Raw genomic sequence first — 16,373 nt, 5'->3', positions numbered from 1 at the left:
ACCTTGCTGAAGTAAGAACACCATTGGATGTCAAGATTTTTTGCATGCTCCCAAACAAAATATAAATAAATGTTATACCTCCATATAACATTTATGGAAATGGTAAGAGACTTGGACACTTCAGGAAAAACTATTAAAGACTATTGGCAGTCATTCGATATTTTGAAGGGCATTAACAACATCGAGGCAGCTTGGAACGACGTGTCAGCAAAGTGTTTAAAAGGAGCATGGCGAAAACTTAATCAGCATTTATGCACAACTTTGATGAATTAGAGCAAGAGGAGAATTATTGAAGCTGCTACCAAGCTTGCGTGAGAGGTGGGATTGTACGATATTACAGCTGAAGATGTGACAGAAGTCTTAGAGATAAACCGCTTTCCAATGAAGACTTAAAAGAATTAGCCAAACAATTAAGTCAACATCCAAAGGAGGAGAAAGAAACCGAAGAAGGTCCTTTGAGAGATATGAAAACTGCCGATTTACAGCGTATCCTTGCAAGCATAGAGACATTGACTGATGAACTCTGCTAAATGGACCACGATTGGGAATGTAATCTGATCTATTCGACCTTACACTGAAGTCCTTAAAGAAAGAAAAAGAAAATCTAGGCAGTTAACACTGGATACTTTTTTTAAAAACAATGCAGGTGATCCGAAACCAGGAACTTCAACATAGAAATGTGTAATATATTTTCGAAGTTTCATATTTTTTGTTTTCATTATTAACAATTTTATTTTAACAAATATATATATGTATGTATTATCAAAGCTTTAAATATAATAATGTTACACATACTTCGTGTGCATATTTTTTGACTGCGCGGAACATAACTTCATACCTCCCATTAAAATTGGGTTTGGTTTACGTTGGTTTTTCAGGAACGTAACTGAGGCGTAAACCGAGGGCTGCCTGTGTGTGTGTGTGTGTGTGTGTGTGTGTGTGTGTGTGTGTGTGTGTGTGTGTGTGTGCGTATACACACACACACACGCATTTATATAGGTACTATGAGAGCTCTGTCCAGGCCTTATGAACTATGCAGTGCGGCCATTGTAAAACTTTTATACCTCCATACTTCAGCATTTATAGTTGAATATCATTTACTCCTGCTGCCTTTGCTCATTTCAGGCCTTTGATGGCTTTTTCTACTTCAAGTATGGATATGGATTCCTGACTGCATGCCTGTTGAGTGCTTTTTACCACTGTGCTATCACTGCTTGTTTCATTTAGCACAATTTTTCAAAGTAATTACTCTATACTTCAAGGATATCTTTTTCTCTAGTTTTCATGTCACCTTTATCATCTCTAATTCCTTTTACAGCACTTTTTCCTCCATTTCTGAGCTTCTTCAACAACCTCCACAAAATCTTGCCATCTTCTGATATTTATTTTTCATGTTCTTACCAAAGTCTTCCCATGACTTTTGTTTAGCTAGTTTTCCCCAATATTTAGCTTTCTTACATTTGTCTCTGTATTATCTAAGAACACCAGCTGACTTATTTGCCAGGAACTTTTGATACAGTTTCTTCTTTTCCTTTGCTTCCTGTGTCCACCATGGAGTTCTGATTTTTCTATTCTTGCAGACAACCTCACCACATGCCTCTCTGGCTGAATCAGTGTTTTCTGTAGGACTTGCCACCGAATCTCCAAGGTTTGGTTCTTGTTCTCAAACTCTTTCATTTTTTTTTGAATAATGTTTGTGTATTCACTTTAAAATTTTCTTATATGAAATTCAATTTTATCCTGCTCACTTCCAATTTCTAATCCTCAGTACACTCTGGTGTCCTGCACGAGGGAGAAAACATCACTATCAACAATAACATAGTCAATGAGACTTTTTTTATTCCTAGCCTCTTCTCTCCATGTGAATTTGTGCACAATTTTATGTTGGAAAATGGTGTTAGTAATAACCAGTCCATGTCCTGAGCAGAAATCCAACAGATATTTGCCATTACTATTAGCTTTGCTCTTTTCTCCAAATTTTCCCAAAATATTTTTGTATGTCTCACACTCATTTCCTACTCTGCTATTTAGATCCCCAACAAGGACCAACTTTTCATTTTTCATTGTGTCAGTTGCTTTTTCTAAAGCCTCAAAAAACTCCTCCACTTCTACCTTAGTAGAACCTTCTGTGGGACGAGAGGCACAAATAAGTCTCATTGTCCAAATCCCCCATTCTGATATTTGCCCACATCACTCTACTTGAGACTTCCTGCCATTCAAGAAGATTAGCCTCGTATTTTATGTTGAATACTATGGCTACTCCTTTTCTTTGATTGTCATTTCCTGAATATACATTTTGTATTTATTGCTCAGAAAGATCTCACCAGTTTGTCTTTTTTGTTTCAGTCACCCCTATTATGTCGATCTGGTACTTATCTAATTCCTCAGCTAGCTCCATTTCTTTGCCATTCGAGCTTCTTATGTTGATAGTACTGATCTTTAACTCTGGTGATGTTGAGTTTGGGGGTATGTTTTAAAATTTGTTCCAGTAGCTGACTTTTTGCTGTTCACCTTGGTTCCCTAGCAAAAATACCAGAGGCCTGGTTGAACTGGGCGATGCCCTCAGCCAGCATAATTCTGTCATGTTGTATCATCATTTTATATTTTGGTTTAAGCCAATAAGAATTCAATTTGATTGGCTAAATCCCAAATTGCCACTCCATCCTCGTTCATCCAGTATCCAAGTAGATACCTAACAGGGTGCCATGAGAAGGTGAAGATTGAACATTATATCAGAAGCCCTGGTCTGTTCTCTACATTCCTTTAAAGGCTATGTGGAGGTCTCCTGTCAGTTATACAGCTTTGGCCCTTAAGCAGCCCGTGTAATTAAACTTGATGTCATAATTGAAAATGCTAAATCTCGGCTCCTTACTTAATATAGATGATGGTATAATCTTAAATAAAATCTAGTATACAAGCGTTCAAAATTGAATAACTGCTATAGCAAATTTGACATGAAAAAAATCTGCATTCTCAACAAAAAATGCTATAGAATATACAAAACTTTCAGCTATTTAGACAATTTTTAGTGAAGATGGCAAGTTAAATATAGAATAGAATAAAATGACAGCCAGCCATTGCAAACAATGCTTTGCAAGATCCAAGGAATATTGGCAATGGACCCTTGACAGTTGGAAGAAAGTTGTCTGGAGTGATGAGTCCTGTTACCTGCTGCACCATCAAGCCCTATCTCCTGGTTGCAAGTTGGGGTTCAACAGGCTGGTGGAGGTGGGTGTTATGGTCTGGGGAGCTTTCCCTGGCACACACGGTCATCATCCCACAAACACTGGATGGTGAACTCTACAGGGACCTGTTTCCCAACTATCTCCATCCATATCTGTAGGAGATCTACCCTGACCACAGTGCCATCTTTCAACATGACAGTGCACTTATTCATACAACTACTGAGTGGTTGGAGAAACTGACAATGAATTTGCCACATTGTCTTGGCCCCCAAACTGCGAGAACTAGGTGTGAAAACTCTGATCCTCCTCCACAAAATAAGCATTCTGGGGCACACGTAGGTCAAGTTACAAATGGAGGATGTTCGACACTTTGTGGAATCTGTTCCTAGGCATCTGCAAGCCAGGATTGCACAGAGAGAGGGTGTGTATGTGTGTATATATATATATATATATATATATATATCAGTTATTTGATCATTAACTAAAAACAATGTCTTTCAGTACTCTGCCTTAGTCACAAGGCATTGTCAAGGATCATAGTTAACATGCAAGCAGTGTGTGTGTGTGTGTGTGTGTGTGTGTATACATGCTCAAAAAAATGTTGAATAGTCATCTTTGTGGGGTATGTTGGTTTAGTTCCCTGTTGGGCAGTCACATGGCAGAAATTGAAGGGAGAAAACTTCATAATTTAAGTTAACAAAGAAGGAAGAAAAAATAAAATGAAATATATGCACAAATCAAAAACTATTTTTAATATTAAAAATATCTACACATGCAATCTCTAGTACACATAAATTTTTCATCATACCATCTAATTTTTTTTTTAATAAAATGAACATAAGTAAAAAAATTGCTAGATAAACAGACATATTTTTGCTTCTCAGTGGCCATATTAAATACTTCACCATAATGTAATTAAGTAATTTCAATTAAACTAAAATGCTTTTTTTTTTGTAGGAGGAAGAGGAAATACAAGTTGAAAGTGTTTCAGAAGAAAAGCCACAAAGATATCAAATAAATAGATTAATACATACCATTAATTTAAATATAATATGACTAAAAGCTGTTCTGGAATTTATATATTATATTTGTTGATATTAAAAGTTACTATTATTGCATGGAGTCTCTTTGGCACCAAAAACTCATAATGGGAGTCCCAGTATCAACACAATACCTGTTGTGGCATATGGTAAACAGTAAGACAACCACAAACATCCATGCTCTTGACAGGATTCGAACCCACAGCCTCTTGGCTGGAGAGCGGATAATCTTACTGTTTACTATATGTACTGCTATAAGATTATTACCTGGAAAGAAAACAATGACAAATTTAAGCAAGATCTTTAAAGATATTATCCTCGCAACAAAAATCAGAATCATGAAAGCAATGGTATTCCCTGTGGTACTGTATGGATGTGAAAGTTGGACCCTGAGAAAGAGTGAAAGAAGGAAGATAGATGCATTTGAATTATGGATTTAGAGACGCTTACTAAGAATATGGACTGCAAAGCAAACCAATAAATCAGTGATAACAGAATAAAGCCAGATTGCTCCCTCGAAGCTATGATCATCAAGCAAATGACAAGTCTGAAGAAGATGTTGCTTGCTAAAGTTGATGGAAGCAGAGAGAGAGGGAGACCGAGAATTAGATGGGTGGATAAGTGCCTGGAAATTCTGAAAGATATGGTCAAGGACAGATTTGAATGGAGAGTGTATGTTCATAGAATCACCAGGAGTCAAAAATTACTTGATGGAACACACACAAGCTGTAACCAATCTCCTGGTGCAGTATGATCTTTGATGTGTGTTTGCACCATTAAAAAAATAATAAATCAACCTCTCCTTGAACCCATTTGCAGACTGACTATCCTTTCTACTCTCCAAGATAGAAGTGTGTGTGTGTGTGGAGGTGGGGAAGACTAGTCTTGGGGTATTTATTAACCATTCATTCAAGTTCTAGATATTGCCTCTGTTCTGCACCCCCCCCCTCTACCAAGTGCTAAAAAAATTCCTCTATAATCCTATAAAAGACTTTTTTAGCTTATTTCTATCATATGCTATTATATGGAGATTCCACAAGACCCCCCCCCCAATCTGGTTAACTTGCCTCTGGATCCTCTCCTCTACTTCCTCATCACCAGGTGATCAGACCTATGTGTAATCCAGATCTCTCTCTTGCATACACACACATTAGAGGAGAACTAAAAGAACGCCTCTCCATTCCATACATCTTAAAAATTCAAATTGTCATGAGACAAAATTTAAGCATCATTTGCAGTATACAGAGATGAAATATTGAAACCAGAAGTCTTCAGTAATCACTACTAATATTTCACAATTCATTTTAAAACTGCTGTGACTTTACCATAATAACCTGCATATTTACCAAACTGAGAGATGGCTACTAGTGTCAAATTAATTAAGTTCATTTCCGTAAGCTACCAGGTGCTATATCTTCCCAGGCCACAGTTCAGTTTCAAGACAACATAACTTGATTGTTAAAGTAAGTGTGCCAGAGTGTGTCTTGCTGATTACTGCTGCATAATTGTGCCATTTTACAAAAATGAGTTCTGTAAATATCTTTTCTGAAATTTCATCATCATCATCATCATTAAATTCCTGCCATGTACCCCCAAGGGGTGTACAGGATATGATAGTACTACATGAAAAAAATTACATCATTATTAATTTCCTATCTACAATTTTCCTCCAAATCAGTCTGTTACTTGTCAAGACTCCAACATTATCAGATCTTATATTTCTATCATCTAAAGCACTTTGTACCTTATCAATCCACCTATATCTTGGTCTTCCTCTGGGTCGTTTTGCTGCCAACCTGGCAGAGAACACTTGTTTTGCTAATCTTGCCTCGCCCATTCTGTATAAGTGACCATACCACCTGAGATTAGCTCTGCTAACGCATTCCTGGATGCTGACAACGTCTAGTTCTTTCCTAATATCCTCATTTTTAATATGATATTGCCATTGATGCCATCTGTTCATGCCTATAATCTTTCTCAGGACTCTCATATCTATGGTCTCAAGTGTTTTACTTCTGACCCAGCTCTCAGATCCATAAGTTAAAACTGGTTTGAACACTGTCTTGTATACAGCTAATTTAGTGTTCCGACTAATTTCTCTCTTATTCCATATGAATTTATTCAATTGACTTCCTACCATACCAGCTTAGCTGATTCTGTTGTCTATTTCTATATTTAATTTACCATCTTCAGTAAAAATCGTGCCTAAATAGCTGAAATGTTTTACTTGTTCCACAGGTTCTCCATTCACAACACAGTTGACATTTTCAATGATTCTGCCTATTTTCATTGTCTTTGTCTTTTTATTGCTGACCTTCATACCATATCTATTACAACAGTTATTCAATTTAGTCAGAGAATCTTGCAGACTTGTAGCAGATTTATTTAGAAGTATAACATCATCTGTATAAAGCAAAGAGCTGACATTAACATCTCCAATTTTGATATCATGTTTAATACCACTTTCCTTCATAATGTGATCCATATAGATAATGAATAACAGAGGGGATAATGTACATCCTTGTCTCACACCAGATTTAACATTAAACCATCTTCCTGTACTTCATTTCTAACTACTGACTTACAACTCAAATAAATACTAAGTATTGCTTGATATAATGCCCCATTGACACCATATAACTGCAGCGTATTGAATAGCTTCTCTCTTGGCACCTTGTCATATGCCTTTTCCAGATCGACAAAACTTAAATACAGATCTTTGTTATATTCCCATGCTTTCTCGACTATTTGTCGTAAAGTGAAGATCTGATCCTGACAGCCTCTATTTGGCCTGAATCCAGCTTGTTCTTCACCAAGCTTTTCTTCCACAATTCTTCTCAACCGTTTCTCAAGTATACTTGCATAGATCTTGCCAGGAACACTCAGTAGGGAAATACCTCTGTAATTCTCACATGCAGTTTTATTTCCCTTTTTATATATGGGTACTATGAGAGCTCGACTCCAATCATCGGGAATTCGTCCCTCTGTCCAGGCTTTCTGAACTATGCAGCGCAGCCACTGTAAGACTCTTATACCACCATACTTCAGCATTTCTGGTCGAATATTATCTACTCCTGCTGCCTTTCCACATTTCAAGCCTTTGATGGCTTTTTCTACTTCAAGTATGGATATGTATTCCTGACTGCATGCCTGGTCAGTGTTTTTTTTACCACTGTGCTGTCATCACTGCTTGTTTCATTTAGCAGTTTTTCAAAGTAATTACTCCATACTTCAAGGATATCTTTTTCTCCCGTTTTGATGTCACCTTTATCATCTCTAATTCCTTTTACAGCACTCTTTCCTCCATTCTTAAGCTTCTTCAACAACCTCCAGAATATTTTGCCACCTTCTTGATATTTATTTTCTATATTCTTGCCAAAGTCCTCCCATGACTTTTGTTTAGCTAGTTTTACACAGTGTTTAGCATTCTTGCATTTGTCTCTATATTCTCTAAGAGCACAAGCTGACTTATTTGACAGGAACTTTTGGTATGCTTTCTTCTTTTCCTTCACTGCCTCTTTAACTTCCTGTGTTCACCAGGGAGTTCTGATTTTTTTTTTATCCTTACAGACAACCTCACCACATGCCTCTCTGGCAGAATCAATCCATGTTTCCTTCAGAGTTTGCCACCGAATCTCCAAGGTTTGATTCCTTTTCTCAAACTCTTTCATTTTTTCTTCAATAATCTTTGTGTATTTTAGTCTACAGCTCACATCTGAGAGCTGCTCAACTTTTATTCGCTTTAAAACTTTCTTACATGTTATTCTTTTCAATATGAAATTCAATTTTATCCTGCTCAAGACTAAATAGTGATCACTTCCAATTTCAAATCCTCTCTACACTCTGGTGTCCTGCACCAGGGAGAAAACATCACTATCAACAATAACATAGTCAATGAGACTTTTCTTATTCCTAGCCTCTTCTCTCCATGTGAATTTGTGCACATTTTTATGTTGGAACATGGTGTTAGTAATAACCAGTCCATGTCCTGAGCAGAAATCCAACAGATATTTGCCATTATTATTAGCTTTGCTCTTTTCTCCAAATTTTCCCAAAATATTTTTGTATGTCTGAAAATCATTTCCTACTCTGCTATTTAGATCCACAACAAGGACCAATTTTTAATTGTGTCAGTTGCTTTTTCTAAAGCCTCAAAAAATTCCTCCACTTCTACCTTAGTAGAACCTTCTGTGGGACGAGAGGCACAAATAAGTCTTATTGTCCAGTTCCCCATTCTCATATTTGCCCGCATTACTATACTTGAGACTGACTGCCATTCAAGAAGATTAGCCTCGTATTTTGTGTTGAATACTATGGCTACTCCTTCTTTTCCTTGATTGTCATTGCCTGAATATAACATTTTGTATTTATTGCTCAGAAAGATCTCACCAGTTTTGGTCTTTTTTGTTTCAGTCACCCCTATTATGTCGATCTGGTACTTATCTAATTCCTCAGCTAGCTCCATTTCTTTGCCATTCAGGCTTCTTACGTTATGTTGAGTTGGGGTTTATTTTCAGATTTGTTCAAGTAGCTGACTTTTCGCTGTTCGCCCTGGTTCCCTGGCAAAAACAACGGGGGTTCTTGTTTAACCGGGCGACGCCCCAGCCGGCATGAAATTTTGTCATGTTGTACCATCATTCTATATTTTGGTTTAACCAATAAGAATACAATTTGGTCTGCTAAATCCCAAATTGCCAGCCCATCCTCGTTCGTTCAGTATCCAAGTAGATACTCAACAGGGTGCACCACAAGAGGGTGAGGATTGGACATTAGGTCAGAAGCCCTGGTCGGTTCTCCGCATTCCTTTAAAGGCTATGTGGAAGTCTCCTCTCTGTTATACAGCTTTGACCCTTAAGCACCCCTTCTGAAATTTCAGGTATATTATATTAAGGGAACTGAAATACAAAACTAGAAGAGAAAAGGGGGGAGGGTGTCAGTGATGTCACAATAAACATGATATAAAATAATTTTCTTGTAGAAATCATCATTTCATAAAAAATTAAAGCAATAATTCTTTTTTTCAGTGGTTTTGTTCATATTTTAATGCTACTGACATGTAGTTCAGGGAGAAAATAGTCAGAAAATGCATCAGCAAATACACCGTTAGTGTATTAATGGTTTCACCAGTGGCAGTTATTTAGTCTTAGTTATACAAAAAAAAAAAAAAAAAACACTGACATTACTTTATGTAGTTGAAGGCAAACATAATTTCTTGTCAGATATAACTTATCAGAACCAAATACTTTATCTTCTAATTAATTAAACAATTGATCACCTCCATACACTGTAACTGCTCAATTTTAAAAACTGATGAATAACAATAGGAGGATATCTAGAGGTTTTTTTTTTTTTTTTTGGAGACAGCCAGAAATATGATTATAAAATGACATGCAATTCAGGTCCTTTATTCCAACGAAGAAGCATGTTTTTTGCAATCCAATTACCACATGGCCAACAGATTTCCTCCCAAACAAAGAAAAAGTACATATCCTTTTCTTCCCTTCATCATGTTGATATTGTCTGATTTCATGTTACTTGGAGCAACATCTCACCATTCTTCTGGCCTTCCTTTGTAAACGCAGTCCATGCTAAGCATGCGGTAAACATTGCAAGCTTGCTGTAATAGTTATTTTTTGAGAACTATCATAATTATCATTTCTCTCTCCTCTACAATTTTGTCATTGATTGCAATTACATTTCACTTTCTTTTTTTTTTTTTTGTCATGAGAGGAATCTTATGTTTTAGGCTTTTTAAGTTGCAGTTGAGTTAGCCAATCTCACAGCGGTAGCAGGTTTTTTTTGTTTTTTTTTTGTCTTGGAAGCTCAGCTTTTTCATCCTGGATACAGGCAAATCAGCCATAAAAATGTATACCTAATTTCCAGATAAAAAATATTGTTTGGTGGGTGATAGATGGTGTTGATGGTAGTAGTGAATATAATTGTTATTACTCCCCCTCGATGAGTCTTTAGAATCCAAAGACTCATCGAGGGGGAGTATCGAACAGCATCGAACAATTGATCCCTTCCAACTACTAACCACGCTCAAACTTGCTTAACTTTTTGCGTGAGCCATTAGTAGCAAAGGCTCTACCAATCGACTAACCTTTGCTGGCAATATAATGATTGGAGAATTAAGTAGTGAGGGAAATGAGATGTGTATATAGTAGAGTAAAATAGGGTCCTCTTGCAATGAGTCCTTGAAGGTGTAATGATAATAAATCCTGAACATTTTCAATGAAGGATCTACTTTGATAAGTTAAATTTATCATGAAAGAAGCAGAAGGAAAAATAACAATTTACAGTTAATCATTTTCAAACATTGCCAAGAATCACATGTAAATGAAATTAAAATTTATTATTCTTACTTTTAATGCAAAATTATAAATAAATACCTTTTTATTATTATCAGAGAAGATCTGATCTCTGAAGAAGCAAGGACTCATCAAGGGAGACCACATCACCCACACCTATGTTAACCTCATTCACACAGAGTACACTTACCACTTCAAGTAAACTGTTCCACTCTGTCACTGTTCTGTGAGGAATAAAAATCTAGCTATCATTCCTTTCTTATCTGTGCACCTATTTGACTTACAGATCGGTTTATATCAATGATTGGAAATACCCAGATATGAATCCTGCCCAGGATGTGAACTTCAACTGAAGATGAATATCTAGTCTTATACAGAATTGATTGGATTTTTCTTTGTGGAAGTTATGGTTTTTTATCCCAGGAATTGTTAGAAAATGTGCCAACTAAAAGTTGGCACATTTTCTAACACTGAGCTACACTGGATCAGACACAGAAACTGGAAGTAGGAAGCTACTTTAAATTAAATCGTTTTTGCAATGTATACATAAAATATTTTAACAAATGAATTATATAAAAAAAAACAGACAAAAGCATTATATGCCAGTGAAATAAAAATAAATAGTTGAAAACAGATTGACCATGTACAAAGGAGAAATACTTAATGGGCTTCGACATGGATCCAAAAAGGCAGAGAATAACAGAAAAAGGAAAGAGATAAAGTTGGTGGTAACGTAACTTGAGATGGATCTCTCCTGCTATATCACAGGACAAAAGACAGGTACATTGTTTACAATTGGCCAAATCAACTAATGCTAGTGTATTATTCTATTAGTGTGTGTGTGTGTGTGTTCTGGCGAGTTTTGTGGAATAAAAAATTGTTTCCAGAAAGAAAAATCCTACTACTTACGTATGAGAATCAGCTAACTTGCTTGCCTAGATAGATAGTATCTTAAACAACCTCTCGTGGATGGGATGGGCATTTTTAAGCTAAATTGTTTAATTTGATTAAATTCACTCGCTGAAATCTTATTTTCAGGTGGCTCCTTTTCAACTCATTACAGATGAGCTGAAAACACAACATTTGAAAATAAGGTGCTAATCACGATGGGACTGCACTACTGTATTAAAAATGGAGAAGGGGAAACTCCACAGTTCATTTAAGTTGGCAGCAGTAAATTCTATAGAAACAGTGTCTTGGAGGAAAACTAAGCTCAAAGTCACAACCTGAGAACAAGTAACAATCATCATCACGAACCATGGGCTCACTGCCCGTTGATGTCCAATGCCTGCTTCACTATTTTCTTCCACCTAGTGTAACACCAAGTAACAATGCTGGAGATTTAAATAAATGGCATCAGGATGTGCAATATCCTGATTACTATGCTAGGATAATTTGCTTTCCTTTACTCGGATTGGCCAGCTTACACTTGTTCATACACTTAATCATCTCTTTCTTTCTCCCCACCCAGCTGATTATCTGCTGAAAGAAAATTACTTAGTTTTCTCCAGGATACTCTGGGTTTTCAACCATGTAACTCAAAAAAACTGAAGTAAAATTCACATTATTTCATGAAATACTATTCAGAGTTAGGAACACCATAGTCATCTGCCCTATTTATCCATAAGAGTTACACTTCTCAAAATGGGTAAAATGAAAGGAGGTACTAAAAGATTTTATATAATTCATTTAAAATTGACAGTAATAAATTAAAAACATTAACAAAGTCAAGTAATTAACAAAAATCAGCATTCAATAACATTTCTATTACATATATTTAGTCATATATGCACACACACATATGCAGTTTTTTTTCCTCGCATCAGTCCTACATACTAGAGGTTTCAAACCAGATTGGAGCAGGTTAGAGAAAGAAGAAGGAAATTGGGTAAATCATTGTTCCACTATTTGAGTTCCATGAAGTCCACAAAATAGCCTTCTTGGAGTGCATCCTTCACAGGGCCTAATAGGTAATAGTGGGCATCTGATCCAGGTTATGGATGATGGCAAAAATCAGTCCAGCTAAACATTGCAGTTGCATCCAGTGTGCACAGATTGGTGCGAGGTTGGGTATTGTCACAATTTCACTATTATTGGTGTCTGATGCTTGGCCAGACACTGTGCTCACAGCAACATTATCTCCATACACATTTCTCAGAGGTACGAATTTCTATGGAAATCTTTGGCAATTCCAGGATTTTCCAGAGGAGAAAGGTAAATAGTAGAAGTAAGCTTGCATGTTGTGAATAAAACAACATGCAATAATTAGCAATATATTAACAGATGCAAGATTACTTGCATATGATAAGTAATCATCTCTACATTAATTAATATTGTTAAACTACCCTCCATCCAACGCATCTCATTCATTCTGTTGCTAATTGCCCACTTTGTACTACATCATTCCATACATTCTCCATTCGAACTGTAAAAACTCCATCTTTATTTATTTATTTATTTTACATTCTAGTAGAGTCACTCAGGCAACTAAAAATATTCAACTATAATTCGTAAACTGGTTTGCAAGCTTCAACCGTCTCCTTTTTTTCATCTACTTATTAAGTGCAAGCTATCAGCTGAACTTCATCCTGCACAGTTCAGAGTATATCTTCCCTAGGTAGGAATATAACCTTTATGTGACCAGATGTACAGCATTAGTATGTGTACAGCAAAACGTACAGCATTTGAAATATTTTATTCACCTTAACAGAAAGAGTAAACTACGAACATACATTAGTGTTTATTCTGAGGAACTTTTTCATGTAAAATTATTTTTTGATTATATGCCAAACTTAAGAGTATTTTCAGTTATGAATAAATTATGGACTGCAGAGAAAATGATTAAAACTTGAGACAATAAAGGCCATTCTTATTGTGATATATAATATAGTTGATTCCTGTGAAGATTTTATGAGTGAAATATCAGAGGAGGATGAATTATTGAAAAGAATTCATTCTTCCGAAAAATATGCTTAAATTGTTCATTTTGGAGAGTTTTAGTAGATATTCATTGCATAAAATAAATAAGTTTTGTGATATTTGCTTTTGCGTATATTGTTCAGAATTTAAATAAAAGTTGCTTTTCACAGACAATCACAAACATCCATGCCCACAGCGGGATAATACGGAAAATTATAATGGCAAAATAACTTTGGTAAATGCCAAACGCCAGAGGAAGTGGTTTCATTTATCATCCAGGTGGAAATGATATAATACCCTGATACTGATGAAAAAAATAGTATCCATTCATTGTATAAATAAAATAAATAAGTTTTTTGGGATTTACTTTTGCATCCATTATTGAGAATTTAAATAAAATTTTCTTGATAGTTTAGCGCTTAACCACATTATTAGTAATAATAACAAGAATAAAAGCAGAATATTTTATTGAAAAAGGTATGATTATGTTTCTGTTGGGATAAGAAGAAATACAGCAATTTTAGAATATATGCCTGGAGAATATTTTAGAATATATTTCACTCAAAGCAGGAAACAAAAGTTATGCAACCAGTGGAACGTGTCCAGCATTTGTCCTTGGATAATCTGGTCACTATAACCTACCTACCTATTTATTCATTTTAGTGAAACTTTGGAAACTAAAGTGGATAGGTTCGGCTCTTCTTGTCACAGCTGCCTGTAAAGCAAGAAGTCTAACAAATCTTAGAAAGCCACATTCAATAGGCTAGAAAAATGCATATGACAAAGATGTGTTTAAGAGAGATTTGTCAACAACTGTAGTGCTTACAAATTCAAAATCTAGCTGTTTCAAGAAAGATTCCTGATGGGCAAAAATAATGAAATTCAAACGCAAAATATCATTCCAGATGAAACGAGCCATATTAAAAATCCATAATATCCGGAATGGGTGACCACTGACAGCTAAAATCAATATACAGCCCACGAAATCATTCAAAAAAAAAAAAAAAAAACTGTCCCAAATCATTAAAGCAAAATGTGTCTCATTGCAAACATGTGATGGGGCATATTTTGTTTAAAACTTCATTTAGATATTTTAGTTATTGGAAATTTAATTATAGAATACACCTGTACATAATAGGCGACAAAAAAAAAAAAAATAAAGTACATTTAGGAAAAATTGCAAAATAAAGTCACTTATGTCGGTAATTTCCCGAGTATTTCAAATTCGATATGTGAGCAAAGAAACTACACAAGTCCTACTTTAATTCGCTGCAAGCGTAACTCCGATAGCTATGGAAGCTGAAATTCCGCAAATTTAATAGTTCTCCAAACGGGGAGAGGTCAAACATTGGTTTTAAACGATGAACGGTAGACCACCTCCGTATGAGCTCGACTATATAATTCGCCTGCAGTCGAAAATTTCTCACCATTTACTTTCTATGAGGATATATTTGTTTTAACCAAAGTCGGAACGCTTTTGGCAGTTGGTGTTAGAAGGGCGCCAGTGACTTGATATTCTGAAAAAAAAAAAAAAAAAGGCGCGTAGCTATGAATTTTGTTAAGGACGCCAGTAAGCTAGCTATGCTAATTCCAACCCTTACAGAATGCTTAACTCAAGGAGATGGAGAGTAGGTAGCATTTTAAATCATGGACTGGAAATAGCGACTAGAATATGAATCACAAATGGCTACAGTTCGGTACTTCATGTTTACATTAAAAAATCCTTTAAAAAAAGCAAGCGCTCGCATTTAAAAGTATACCTGGTAGGTATTTTTATGAGACTGATAAACAATTACACCCCTCAATTTTTCCAACAAACGTCTAAAACGTGAGAACAGATACGAGATTAGTCATTACACGTATCTTCTTAGTTTAATGTTTAGCACGGGATTAACCTTACTCTATGTATGCTTGTTAATTGTCATTTAATGTTTTCGACGTGAGAAAATTACTAGTCATTTTATGTGCAACTAATCGGTTATTTTAGTTTCGGCCATTGTTTAGGGAAAAAAATAAATAACGCTTGTTTTTTTTTTTTTCTTTTAAGGCCAATAATGATATTACAAAGATAGATGCTAAGAAACCACCTGATACTACATCTATCTAATGATCTGTTTAGTATGATATAAATTATTTTTTTTTGATGATAATAATATAAATTACATAATTTTATGATTAACCTTTTCTTTAGTGAAGCATCACGCTATTAGCTATTTAACATCACGCCGCTCGTGCTACTGTATTTTGAATAATTCAATTGTTTGCATTGTATCTTGATAATGATAGTTTGTTAGTTTCAAACTGAAATGTTTGGCAGTATATTTAATAAATATTACTTGTGTTTACGTGTAAATAATTTATTATAATACTATAACTAGTCAACGTTAATAAATTCGTGTTTCGCTGTAGATACAACGATCTGAAAAACAAAATTATGAATTATAACCACAGAAGCTTGTGTATATGTCGTAACGCTAATTACTACAAACAAAAGGCGATTCCTTAACTGGCTAATATTCCTGATACACTGCGGAGATAAGAATGACAAAAATCCCTAAATTGCTAACCCTGAAAAATCGTTTCCTCCCGAAAAACAATTACAAGGATTTTCCAAAGTATATCGAAAGCATACTTTCTATATACTATTAGTGTACTTCCAATTAAAATTCGCTGTCATTTCTCTCTTCTTTTAGATCTCTAGGAGACGGTTAATCGAAAGATTCACGGCCAGAGACGGACTCGTACAATAAAGAACTAAATGAATTTTTTTTTCACTATGCCTTATCCCATGTTAAACGGGGTCGGCGCACCGATCTTTAACCTTCCTCTTCTAAGTTCTCTGGTCCAGGACGTCCTTCGGACTCGATCCTTTCTCCCTAAGATCCTCTGTCACCTTATCCCTCCACCTGAGCTTGGGC

The 16,373-nt window shown here is 35.6% G+C and overlaps 1 protein-coding gene across 1 annotated transcript in view; it reads left to right on the top strand.

The window, feature by feature from the left end:
* The window catches only part of LOC150101346 (ribosome biogenesis protein NOP53), a 149,155-nt gene extending 144,852 nt beyond the window's left edge, over positions 1-4,303 (top strand). The window contains exon 12 of the mRNA XM_090400773.1: positions 4,143-4,303. Within this exon, the coding sequence (XP_090256899.1) occupies positions 4,143-4,203 (61 nt within the window). The 3' untranslated portion in view covers positions 4,204-4,303. The remainder of the gene's footprint in view (positions 1-4,142) is intronic.
* Positions 4,304-16,373: the final 12,070 nt, after the last annotated feature.

Source organism: Typopeltis vanoorti, chromosome 11 (genome assembly GCF_054136105.1).
Source record: "Typopeltis vanoorti isolate ZY-2024b chromosome 11, IOZ_Tvanoo_1.0, whole genome shotgun sequence".
NCBI lineage: Eukaryota > Metazoa > Arthropoda > Arachnida > Uropygi > Thelyphonidae > Typopeltis > Typopeltis vanoorti.
Note: the sequence above shows the minus strand (reverse complement) of the source record. Positions and strands in the feature narration are given on the sequence as shown.